General features: G+C 43.5%; 1 protein-coding gene across 7 annotated transcripts in view; it reads right to left on the minus strand.

Moving 5' to 3' along the window:
• Positions 1-12,997, minus strand: part of enpp2 (ectonucleotide pyrophosphatase/phosphodiesterase 2) — a 43,744-nt gene that overhangs the window by 25,697 nt on the left and 5,050 nt on the right. For all 7 annotated transcript variants that reach the window (XR_013648357.1, XR_013648356.1, XR_013648355.1 and 4 more), the window contains exons 3-4: positions 8,228-8,383; positions 4,189-4,314 (exon numbers count right to left, since the gene is read on the minus strand). Coding sequence is in view for 4 of the 7 variants with exons in the window: in XM_078933420.1 (XP_078789546.1) it covers positions 4,189-4,314; positions 8,228-8,383 (282 nt within the window). In the remaining 3 variants the exon portion in view is untranslated. The remainder of the gene's footprint in view (positions 1-4,188; positions 4,315-8,227; positions 8,384-12,997) is intronic.

Raw genomic sequence — 12,997 nt, forward strand, 5'->3', positions numbered from 1 at the left:
ATGGAGGGAAATAAAATGCCCCATCACAATGCGTAATGACGCACAATGGCTGATCTTGCGCTCTTACAAGGTGTGGCAAATGGAAGAATTGGGGGTGAACGCATCTTTAGACAGCAAGAAGACTTGTTGGCAAACGAGGACGACTGGCTTGTGAGCCGGTTCTGACTTCCTCGAGCCGTTCTGTTGGACCTCTGCGGGCTTTTGGGGGTGTGTCACCCGGTGCATCTGGCGCGTCGGCGTCCCCCTGCGCCTCAGTCACCACTCCACTAAGGGATTCCCTAATTCTTGCCGCTTGTCTCTCATCAAGAGGGGTCAGCTTCGGTGTCCCCCCCCCCCGTGGCAGACACACTGCTGGCGATGCAGCGCCATACGTTTTTTTGCCTCGACTTTGATGTCCGACCATTTCTTTTTTATTTAACCACGGTCCGAGGTTGTGAGGCTACAGCATTAACGGCGTCTGCCACTCACGTGGCTTTTAGGCATTAGTAATGCCCACACTGTGCCCTCCAAACAACACTTTTCTCCTTTTTTCCACCTCGCCAACGATAAATTCTACTTCACATTGAGTGAAGATACGTTTTTTTTTGATTTCCTCTCGGTGTGTGCCATGGTTTTGCAATCAATGAATATTCATTTGTGGGCGTTTCACGGACTATTTATGGGCAAATATGGGCGTGTCATACAGCCGCAAAAGCTGCGCTGCATTTAGAATTGGTTGTGATTTATTAAGGGAAAGATGCGTAGGATGTGCGTGCGCACGGTTTTATAAATCCGAATATTTCTGTGCGTACGCACGTCCTATGTTTCATCCGTACGCCACTTCTGACGCAAATCCTACGCAAAGTTTTATAAATGAGGCCCCAGGCACGCTGAGTCCCTACCAGTATGTAAATCTCTTTCAAAAACCTACCTCTATAGGCGTGCTTTTAATGATTTTACTGGTTCTTAAATTTAAACATTTAATTTCATTGATTTTATTAATTTCGATGATTTTAATGATTTTACTGATTTATCGATTTTATTGATTCTAACTACTATTACCGTTTCGCGTGTGTGCTGGGTATTACTTCTACATACTGGAAACTGTTTTTAATACTGATTTTGTCTCATTGTAATTGTACAGCCCTTTTTAATCTGGATTTCGAAAAGTGCTATATAAATAATTTTTTTCATTATTATTATTATTATTAATAACAGAGTTGATTTCTTCACACCAAGCTGCTTACGTACTGCTTTGGTCTTGGACATAGTGGAATTTGGAGAGTGAGTGTTTGAGGTTGTGGACAGGTGTCTTTTATGAAGATAATGAGATCAAACAGGAGACATTAATCAGTGGAGGACAGAAGATCCACTTACAGAAGAAGTTTCAGGTCTGTGAGAACCAGAAATCTTGCTTGTTTGTTGATATCCAAATACTTTTTCCCCCGCGATAATTTACAAAAAAATTCTGTAGAAATCTGACAATTTTCTGGATTTTGTTTCTCGTAATTGATGATGAAAATGACAGGCCTCTCTCAACCTTTAAATTTGGAGAACTTGTACAATTGAATATTTGTTTGCCCCACTGTGTGTTTGTGCCGTTGTAGGTACCATAACCTTTCAGCCTGCATAACCGTTCGGGGTCCTTCGACTAGTGCTGACATCACATTATGTGATTGGCTGTCCGTTGGTCTGATGACGTGTCACATAGTGATTGGTCTGGACAAATTGCTATACTACCATAGAAGAAGATATTTTGCGGTCCATTACAAACAAGCAGAGCTCCGACACAGAGCGAGATTATCTTCTAAACGTACTTTTATTATTGTTATGTTATTATTAAGTGCATTTGCAGCCGAGCGGACTGCGGTTCGAACCTTATAACAAAGCCCCTTCCCTGCCTGCAAACACGAAGCAATTAGACTCCAGGGGCCTCATTTATAAAACTTTGCGTAGGATTTGCGTCAGAAGTGGCGTACGGATAAAACATAGGACGTGCGTACGCACAGAAATATTCGGAGTTATAAAACCGTGCGCACGCACATCCCACGCATCTTTCCCTTAATAAATCACAACCAATTCTAAATGCAGCGCAGCTTTTGCGGCCTCATGACACACCCATAGTTGCCCATAAATAGTCCGTGAAACGCCCACAAATGAACATTCATTGATTGCGAAACCATGGCGAACACAGAAAGGAAATCAAAAAAACGTAACTTCACTCAATGTGAAGTAGAAGTTATCGTTGGCGAGGTGGAAAAGAGGAGAAAAGTGTTGTTTGGAGGGCACAGTGTGGGCATTACTAATGCCAAAAAGGCACGTGAGCGGCAAACGGTGGCAGACGCCGTAAATGCTGTAGCCTCACAACCTCGGACCGTGGCCGAAGTAAAAAAGAAATGGTCGGACATCAAAGTCGAGGCAAAAAAAACTTCTGGCGCTGCATCGCCAGAGTGTGTCTGCCACGGGGGTGGGGGGACACCGGTACTGACCCCTCTTGATGACAGACTGGCGGCAATAATTGGGGAATCCCTTAGTGGAGTGGTGACTGAGGCGCAGGGGGACGCCGACGCGCCAGATGCACCGGGTGACACACCCCCAAAAGCGGCAACAGTACGGCTCGAGGAAGTCGGAACCGGCTCATAAGCCAGCAAGTCTTCTTGCTGTCTAAAGATGCGTTCACTCCGAATTCTTCCATTTGCCACATTTTTAAGAGCGCAAGATCAGCCATTGTGCGTCATTACGCATTGTGATGGGGCATTTTATTTCCATCCATTTAATTACATCTGACAAGCTACAGATGTCGGTAATAATCGACGTGGAAATGGGAAATTGTTCAGCGCAAATGTAATTTCTTGTTGCTTTCTGAATGGTTGAGACATACGCCATACATGGTTTTATCAGAAATAAAACCAAATAAAGGCATATGCATGAATACCATACTTCCGTAGCTTATGAAGAAATGTTTTACTATGAAAACAACTTTCCCCAGTGGACAATTAATGCATCTCTCTCTGTCTATCCATCTGTCTGTCTGATTGCACCTATATCTGCTCCGCCAGATGGACACACTGATGAGAATATCAGTTTTGTACATTATTTCGTTCTGTTAACTATATTATTTATGAGGATGAATTGCACAACATGCCAATATTGCAGAACATATTTCACTTTTCGTTTGCAAATAAGTGTTCATTTGAATTTCTGTTGTAATTTTTGTTCGATTTCTTTTGTTTGTTTCACTGCAGATCGATCAAACGGGTGTTCATGTAGGCTGTTAATTGTAAGACTTGCTTTGTGAAGTCTTCATGTTATTTCTGAGAGGCAGTATTGTCATTTTCACTTTCACGTGTTTCTTCCATCTGCCGACGGTGTCGCCGTTTCTCATTTCACCCGTTTTTGTGCGTACGCCTGGGTCAGAGCTTGCGTGAAGGACCGCACATTTTCCCGTCAAGTTTGCTTTTTATAAATCTCAACTATTGCGTAGAGAGTGGCGTACGCCTTCTTTTGTGCGTACGCAACGTTTATAAATGAGGCCCCAGCTGCTCTGCTCAGAGACACGGTCTCTCTTGTGTGAAGCAACCGGTTCACTCTAAAAGCCACAGATCTTTTTACAATGTGGGTTGTGGCAAAATCTCTCCATAAACACTACAAAGAATAATGTCAGACGAAACTTGTGAGGTAAAAGAACTTTAGGTTACAAAGGAAACGTGAAATGAAAATATGTATCGTTTGTTCAAGTGGGGTTACTGTAGTGTGACGTTATCCTGAGTCAAAAGGACCCCGAACAGTTATTGCAGGCCGAATGGTTATGGTACCTACACCGCACAAATGATCCGATCACTCTGAGGGATAAAAACAGTGACAACAGCTCATTTGTTGTGACTTCAGTCACACAAAGTGTAGCTTCACATGTGGGAACGCATCTCCAGCTCTGGTACTTTACATTTTGAATCTACAGAAACATTTAAGGACACAGCACTACACTTTATTTTAATTTTACTTAATTATCTGTGGATACAGTAGGAGAGTGACCACGTACAAAAGCAGAAAAATGAACAAATCCCAGATTTGATACGTTTTCTCCCAGAGAAACTGAACCGATATATGTAGCCATGTGTAAGCAGATAATGATACAGAAAAACTCTTTACAGATTAAGGTTTAGCCTGACCGGTAAAAATGCAATGAGAAGATACAGCAAAGCTGCAAACCTTTACAGAGTTTCCTGTAGTTTGTGCAGCAGTCTCCTCTGGACAGGCAGTCATCAGAGCAGTGGCATGCGTGCTGATCGTTGCGAGTCTCTCCACATCGATCCTTGCTGCACTCATAACCTCCATCTGTCCCAGAAGGAGGACAGGAGAACATGTCTTTCTTAAAAACGTTGTTGCTTATTTTTTATTTCAAGCAAATAAAAAACAGAAAAAAAGACAGAAAAGAAAGTATGAAGCCATTAGAATTAGTCTTGAGCATAAATAGACATATTTCTGACGCACTGAATTCCATCTATTTTCTATACATGCTATATCCCTTTCGGGGTCACAGGGTTGCTGGGGCCTGTCCTCACTGCTGTCACAGGGCAACACACTGACAGGTCATTAAATGAAATGATTGTTAAATGAAATTTAGGTAATTACTTAAAAGGGAGCAGGAACCTAAATAATCCTACGTCTATTATGTTTTACGGAACTTTTTTACACAGTTACCAAAACACAAATCTAATAAAGATGGAGTACTTATTGATCTATCATCAACGAATGTTGTTTTATTATTTCTGAAACACATGTATACATTACATGTCGGGGGGAAATATGCCATTAATTAGATAATCAAAAAACATTATTACACCCATATATCTGTAATTCAAACACTCAGGTCATCCAGTGACCTTTGCATCCCCTTATCTCTATATCGTGAACAAGTTTCTTTGTAAATAATGATGAACTCATGGATGCTTGTGCATGGTTTGAGCTCAGTGCTTAATCCGTTCCAGAGTCTGGAGCTGCACACTGACTCACAGAAACTGCAGCAGAATGCAAAAACCATCTTACAGCCACAGCAGATGACTGCTGAAGCTGCAGCATTGCTGCCACAGTGGTTTGGCTGCGTGATGGGCAGGCCGCAGCAACTAACCAACAACCTGGGAGTTTTTCAGCTTTCCCCTGCATGCATAGAAGTTCCGGGCATGAACTGGCCTCGTCCCTGCAAACAAGCCCACGGTGACTTAGTCAGAGGGAGTAATATTGTGGTGAGAAGTTGGAGAAAATCTGACCACCAGCCAGTAAACACACACAGCATATGCCTTAAAAGCCTGAAGCCTTTCAGTCCATGAGCCCCTTCCATCTCTGATCTCATCAGGCAGAACTTTAAGTCAACATCAAGTAAAAATAAGCTTTAGCTCATTTACATTTAAGTACTTTTCTAAAAAAAATAGAACTTCTTAGCCGATCCCTTTAGGGGTCGCTGCAGCTACTTGTCTTCATCTGGCTCAGAAGTGCAGACCTCCCGGTGTGTCTGCATATTTTCCAGATATCTTTTCTGTACTCACAGCTAACTACCTGGATCAGGTGTGTCCAGTTAATTGGAACATGCCATTGCAGGGTATACTGGAGAACAAGCAGGAATGTGGCCCTCAGCCCCCATTTCTGATCTAATCCCATCTTTAGTATCAGAGGCGGTCGTGGCTAGTCTGGTGCCCTGGGCGAAACAATGTACCGCCCGTTTCATGCCGTCAACCTAGAGCCGGCACCATGTCTGCGTTTTGCCGATCACCGCTAACTCCACTGAGAAAGTGTGTGTGTGTTAGCATTGGGGGCGGGGCTGGCAGCACAGGCTCTTCCTGGAAGGGACTGTACCTCCCTTTGTGACATCACAATGTGAGGACCCACCCATTTTTGTGGGTTGGGAAGGGCTGGTGCTTAGAGAGCAGGTTTTTAGAGGAATACTCAGAAATGCAGGAATGGATCAAAATACTGCTTTGGGATTGTTTTTGTGAGAAATGAAAATTGTAATACACTTAAAAGACTATAAGCAGAGCTGGAGGTAGCAGAGAGGAAGATGCTTTGGGAGAGACCAGGACGGATAGGATCAGAAATGAGGACATCAGAGGGACAGAACATTTTAGAGGTTTTGGGGATAAAGGCAGAGAGGCCAGACTGAGATGTTGGGACACGTCCAGAGGAGAGACAGAGAATCTATTGGTAGAAGGATGCTGAGTCCAGAGCTGTCAACAAGAGGTTTAGAGGAAGACCAAAGAGGAGGTTTTTATGGATGCAGTGAAGGAAGACATGAGGGTAGCTGGTGTTAGAGGAGAGGATACAGAAGACAGGGTTAGATAGAGGAAGCTGATTGGCTGAGGCGACCCCTGAAGAGAAAAGTCGAAAGGAAAAGAAGACATATTTAAGTTCCATTTAATAGATAATGTATTTCATGTTTGTTTGTTGTTTATTTAGTGTTTGAATCTGAAATAAGACTGCACTGAGAAGACAGAAGGTATGGCAGGCAGTAGCTCAACGTCAATAAAGATTGTACTAAAGAGCTCGCATTTGTTCTTTGGTGATTGTTAATAAAGTTCAGCAGGAGTCTGTTTTTGTAGGTTTTAACTGCTAAAGAAAGGTGACATTTTAAAATGTCTTAAAGTTGGACTTTTAAATGAAAACGCTATTCTCCACCTGTCTAAATTTTGTTCCCCCTGCCCCTGGCTCTCACTGCAGGAAACAACGGCTTAGCAAAGCAGTAACTTGAGTGTCTAAAGTTGGCTCACACTGCATGAGGGGCTTTCAAGGAATTGAACGCTGAGTTAAAGCTGTACCTATCCAGGGCTTTCAGGCTAATTTAAAACCAACAACACTGTCTATGGAGTGAAATAAAGAAGGGTGGTGGCTGAATTTAGTTCAGCCCTGCCCTGAAAAGTTCAAGGACTCACTTGCCGCCTCTACCAAAGTGGACAAACAGGAAGGTGAGTCTGATAACTCAAAATCCACTCCTTCTGACCTTTTCAGGTCTTATTCTGAAACACTTTTCAGATATTGATAATCTCAACCCAGCTTTATCTACTATCTCTGATCAGCTTTATTTTTCCTCTGGAGCTGCTACCACACTTCGCCTTTCCTTTCGCAACTTTGGCATGAAAGTTCACCTCTGAACTTTCATGCGCCATCCCATCACCATATAGGACTATTCATCTGCTTTCCTTTTTCCGGACAAATCAAGTGTCCTCCTGCATGATGCCATTAGCTGCAGCATCCAGTCTTCCTAACAGAGACTGTCTCATCCACAGAAAACATAGACTCAGCTGTCTGAACTGAAGGAAAATCAGGGCGAACTGACTGAAAAGAAAGAGGAGCATGTCGGAGGGATTGTCCAGCCCAGGATGCAGAATGTTAAAGGCATAGACATACACTGACATCACTTACTGGGTTCTTCCCAACCAAAAATGAAGCTTGAGGTGAAGTTTACTCAACTCATATCTGTTAGAAACTGGGCAAGACAAAAGCTATAGGTTTGTGGCGTCAACACCAGGGTTGACACCAACCCTTCTGTGCTCATTTGAAGAACTGCAACATTTGGTTTTTCTGGTTTAGCTTCAAATTCTGTTTTGTGTTCAGAATACCAAACCTATCCATCTATCCATCACCTGTTTGTAGCACCAACGTGTCAACCCACCACTATTTCTTCAGGAAGAATTCTCGACATCAACTCATCTTTTGAAAATCTATTTCTCACGTTTTCCTCATTTTCTTTGACCAACAGAGGGCCATTTTTCACCCTGTATGACAGCAGAACCGATGGCTCCTCCCCCCATTCTTTGACCAAACTCCTGAGCTGTTGTTCATGTAAAATTGAGTTCACCTCATTTGACGATGTGGTTCTAGAATCAGGTGGGTTTCAATCATGGAAATCAAGGACTTTTACATTTGGCTTTTCTTTTAAGCAGACCTTTTTCCTCCACTTGCAGGAACGGTTTTCATTTCTTACAAAATATAACAGAAGAAAAGTTTTCAAAGTGAAAAGAAAAAACAGATGACAATTCCATTGCATGTCGGAAAGAAAAATTCCAACATTAAATGGCAGATTTTCAGGATTTCCTTCCCTTATTTCTTTTGGCCTCAGCTATCCCCCCCCCCCCCCCCCCCCAACCTCAACCAATGACAGATGACACCCCTGCCAAAAATCTGTGAGTGATTTTCTTCCTTTATATCATAGCCTGTGTGAGAGACTGAGGGGGAAGGCGGGGAGGGTGCGGTTTGGTACCTGTCCGCAGGCAGAGCTGGTCAAAGTCCGAGCAGCAGCCGTGGTACGTCTTACACAAGTTGTCACAGCGACAGCTGGGGGGCTCCACTTCCACCAGCTCGAAACACCTGCTCCTACAGGAGCCGGACATTGGTGCGTAGGGGGGGCTGGAACGAGCTGAGGAGAAAACAGACCAAAGCACTCAGACAAAAACTGATGCTGAACGTGAGGCACTGAAGTCCTGCGGAGCTTCACATAAACAGGACAGCGGCTGTAATAGCAAACCATCGTTCTGTGAAGCACAGGTGCAGAAAAAACCAGGGGGGGCCCAGGAGAGCATGGGCTGCTCGTCTGGGGCTTCGGGGGGATCTCGGGTGGGATCCCCTGGCGCTGCAGGAGGTCTGCTGTCTGGCTGGGCTGGGGTTAGTACTCTCCATGGTCCTGTGCCCCTATGCTCCCCGGCCTAGGAGCCCCTGTTGTGCTCCTCACGGCCCTGTTCTGAGTGGCTGAGGTGGGTCGAACGGCAGGCGGATTCCCTCAATCTGCTATCCCATGCAAATGTCTGACTACTCCCTCCCACTTCTTTAATCATCCTCCAACTTCCTTAACCCCCTTTTTTTTCTCTTTTTTTGTGCCCTAATACCCCATCTCCAACATCCTCCTGTCTCCTTCTCTCTTCTCTTTTTCCATCCCTTCAAACAAATAAAAATTTAAACAAACATATATCCTCAAATCCCAAAAGGGTTTATACAAATATACACCTTGTGTGTCAAAATATTCATAACCCCCTGTTGTAACAGTTAAATTTGTCCAACACAAGATGAGAGCTGAGGGATGAAACATCCAAGATTCATGAGTACATCAAGCTCAAGGCCCCAACTGACAGTTTGCTCAGAGAATGTCTCAGGCAATGGAGAGCAGAGGATACAGTGCTGGAGGACAGATCCTCATGGAAGGAGAAGCCCCTGTATGGGATTTAAAACCAGACCATACCTGAAGTGGTTGATATCAAGAAGTCCTACCAATGGCTGGAGAGGGCTGGCCTTAGGACAGCACTGAAGCGCTCATCCTGGTGGAACAAGCCCTGAGCACCAGAGCAATAGAGGCTCAGATCTACCACACCAGACAAGACCCAAGGTGTAGGCTGTGCAAAGAGGCGCCTGAAACAATCCAGCACATAACTGCAGGGTTATGTGCTGGATTGCCCTGGAACTGCAGGGATGCTGGCAGGGAAAGCATACATGGAGCGCCACAATCAAGTGGCTAGAATAATATACAGGAACATGTGTGCAGAATATGAACTGGAAACCCCAAGGTCAAAATGGGAAACACCTCTGAAGGTGGTAGAGAATGAGAGGGCAAAGATCCTGTGGGACTTCAAGATCCAGACTGATAGGATGGTGAACCAACCAGACATTGTAGTGGTGGATAAAGTACAGGAAAGCCGTGTGGTGGATGTGGCAGTGCCAAGCGATGGGAACATCAGGAAGAAGGAACATGAAAAACTAGAGAAATACCAGGGACTCAGAGAAGAACTGGAAAAGGCATGTGGAAGGCAAGTGAAGGTGACAGTGGTGCCTGTGGTAATTGGAGCACTCGGGACAGTAACCCCCAAGCTGGAGGAGTGGCTACAACAGATACCTGGAAAGACCTCAGACCTCTCAGTCCAGAAAAGCGCAGTGCTAGGAACAGCTAAGATACTGTGCAGGACCCTCAATTTTAATAGAAAGGTCATGATTTACTGTACCTCTCATCTGATCTGTCTTGTTTTTCTTCTTCCACCTGCGTCTTCCTTCTCTCCCTTGCTTTCCCTCTGTCACTCCAATGTTTTCTAAATTATGCAATATAATAAATGATCCTCAAAGTTGAAACTTTATTAACTTCCTCCTTTATTTGAACTTAATGCCTACATACAAACACTTGTGTTAAAGATAAATATGAAATTCTAATTTATACCATGGTCTGGGCGGATACTCGATTCTGATTGGCTGCTGTGCATTTAAAAGTGATAGTGCACAGGATAATCCACACCTAAGATGGAAGTTATGGTCACGTAGCTAAAATGTTTTATATCACTGCCTTGCCTTATTTGAAACAAACTTTAGCTTCATCATCTGGACAAAAGCGGGAAGAGGTGAACTTTCTCTCTGAACTGATGCTTTATTCACAGATGGTTCAGGCTTCCATGACATGCTTCAATTTCTGATAATGCACACTTCGTCGGCCTTTAACCCTTACATAACTACGTTTTATTTTCCTGAGTAAATCTAAGGAAAAGAAAAGAGACATAAGTCCTGCAATTATCTGGTAATGAGCATTCAAGTAAGTCAAATGATCAAATCAAATATTGCAATATTCATATCAAGTAGCCTGATCCTAAACAATTATCATATGGACGGATTTCTATATGAAAAACTTCCAAACTGCAGTCTAGCATGAAAAATGAGGACATCTACAAAAGAAGCCACTGCGGAACATTCTAGGAAACGCTGATCAAATAAAAACATTTACTTTAAATGTTTTGTCTATCTGAATATCAAATGTTATAAAAACACACCAACCATTTCTTCACAGGTCAACAGAAATTCAGGCTCTTTTCCAGTGGAGCAACTACACTGAATTACCTGGTAAATGTCAAGGCTAACACTTTAGCTGACAGTACTGTCATCAGATCGGCTAGATGTTCACAGAACTTTTGAATTTCTAGCTCGTTTACCTGTTTCATGTGTTCAGACAAAGTCTTGCAGTCTGCTGCAGCACAAGGCAAGAATTGTCTCGCTTATTCTTCTCAACAAAAAAACAAACAAACAAAAAAAAATCGTCGGCTGTCGTTTTTTAAGGGAGTCAGGACCATTAGAAAGTTCAGACATTGGAGTAAACATAGAAGGAGGGGTTGGGGAGGGATAAAACATGGAGGATTTATCCTCTCCAATTGGTTAGACCGTTCTTGATGTACACTAAAGCCAGGAAAATACAAAACTGCCTTCATCTGTCATGTTACTGAGTAGTTCTCTCCACAGCCAATCAGCTTCCTCCATCTAACCCTGTCTTCTGCATCATCTCCTCTAGCACCAACTACCTTCATGTCTTCCTTCACTGCATCCATAAAAACTCTAGGCCCTCTAGGCCCAACAACATGGCTGCTCTCACCATGGTTTTCTCCACCGTTCCTTTCATTTCAGCTGGAAGTGTTCTGTCACACATCACTCCTGACACTTTTCTCCACCCATTCTAACCTCCCTGCACTCGCTTCTTCACTTCTTCTCCAAACTTTCCTTTCCATTCTCCATTCTTCATCCCTCCTTCCTGTAATTTAACTGTTCTACTTGGGTCCCTCTCATTCACATTAATGCACACTGTTTTGCTGTGGCTAACCTTGATTGCTATCCTTTTCACGTCAAACCTCCACCTCTCTAGCTTCTCCTCCACCCATTCCCTGCTCTCACTACAAATCACAATATCATCTGCAAACATCATAGTCCATGGTGATTCCTGTTTAACCTCATGTCAGCCTGTCTAGCACCATTGCAAACAGGAACGGGTTTAAAGGCGATCCCTGATGTAGTTCCACCTCCACCTTGAACTCCTCTGTCACCCCTACAGCACACCTCACCACTGTCTTACAGCCCTCAAAAATGTCCTGCATTCTCCGTCAGACTTCCTCCTCCAATACCACCGTTCCTCTCTGGACATCCTGTCACAAGCAGTTCTAGGGTTTAAAAAAGTTTTCTGGGCTCAATAAAAAAATTGTCAGGGCTAGAGCTGGGAATGCTTAGGCCAGGCAACGCCCCTGCTCACTAACAAAGCTTCATATCACACTTATGCAGATGACACTCAGCTTAACGGAGCTCTGACACCAAACCACCATCAGACTCTCTGCTGATGCTGCTGCTTAGAGCAGCTAAACTCCTGGAAACAGACAAACTTTCTTTAGCACAACAACAAAAAGACTAAAGTCTGAGAATTTAGAGACAAGAAGGAAAGAGTGAAGGTAACTGCAGAGCTGGTTTCTGGAGGAGGTACAGCCAAAAGTTAGAAATCCTGGAGATGCAATACAGAGAGGTAAGCTTCGGCCAGAAAACAAATCCTGCTGCAGCAAAGCATCCCCAAATCAAGACACTATGCTTCAACGTTGGTGGTTCTTTTCTGAAAATTCCAAACAATTCTGTTTTCCCCCATGAAGTAAACTTGTGTATTCTATCTGATGGTAGAGTCGTGCATGTTCACATCAACAGCTATGAGGGTCCACTGTAAGACATTTTAGGGTGTTTGGTGACTTCTTTTCTCATCTTGTGATCTGCTCTAAGGGTGAACTTGTTTGCACGTCCAGACCTGCATGTGATGGCAAATGCTTTCTCCTCCAGTTGTGAACAATGTTCCAGATGGTGGAATGGCTGATGTTAAATACGTTTGGAGATCTTCTTAAATCCTTTTCCAGACTCTTAAGTGACAACAACCTTGGTTCTGAGAGCCTCGGACAGCTCTTTGGAACTCATCATTCTCCTCACCCTCACTTCAACAGTCAGGGGCACTCCGATCTAAACATCTGAGGTTTAAACGGGGCAAAATGCCTGGCATTAATGTTCTGATCATGTGCACAGAATGTGATTCACCTGTGTGAGGCTTTAACCACTTTATGTAGGAGAATATGTGATTCATTCTAACAAGAAGTTGCATTCTTTTTAAATCAAACTTTGGACAACATTTTAAAAATACTTTTTTTAATTTTCAAATGTTAAGTGTTAAATCTCCTAATGTCCAAAAGTGTTTAAAAAATTCCAGGCTTTCATA

This window comes from Oryzias latipes, chromosome 16, assembly GCF_053564925.1.
Source record: "Oryzias latipes strain Hd-rR chromosome 16, Olatipes_Hd-rR_3.1".
Lineage (NCBI taxonomy): Eukaryota > Metazoa > Chordata > Actinopteri > Beloniformes > Adrianichthyidae > Oryzias > Oryzias latipes.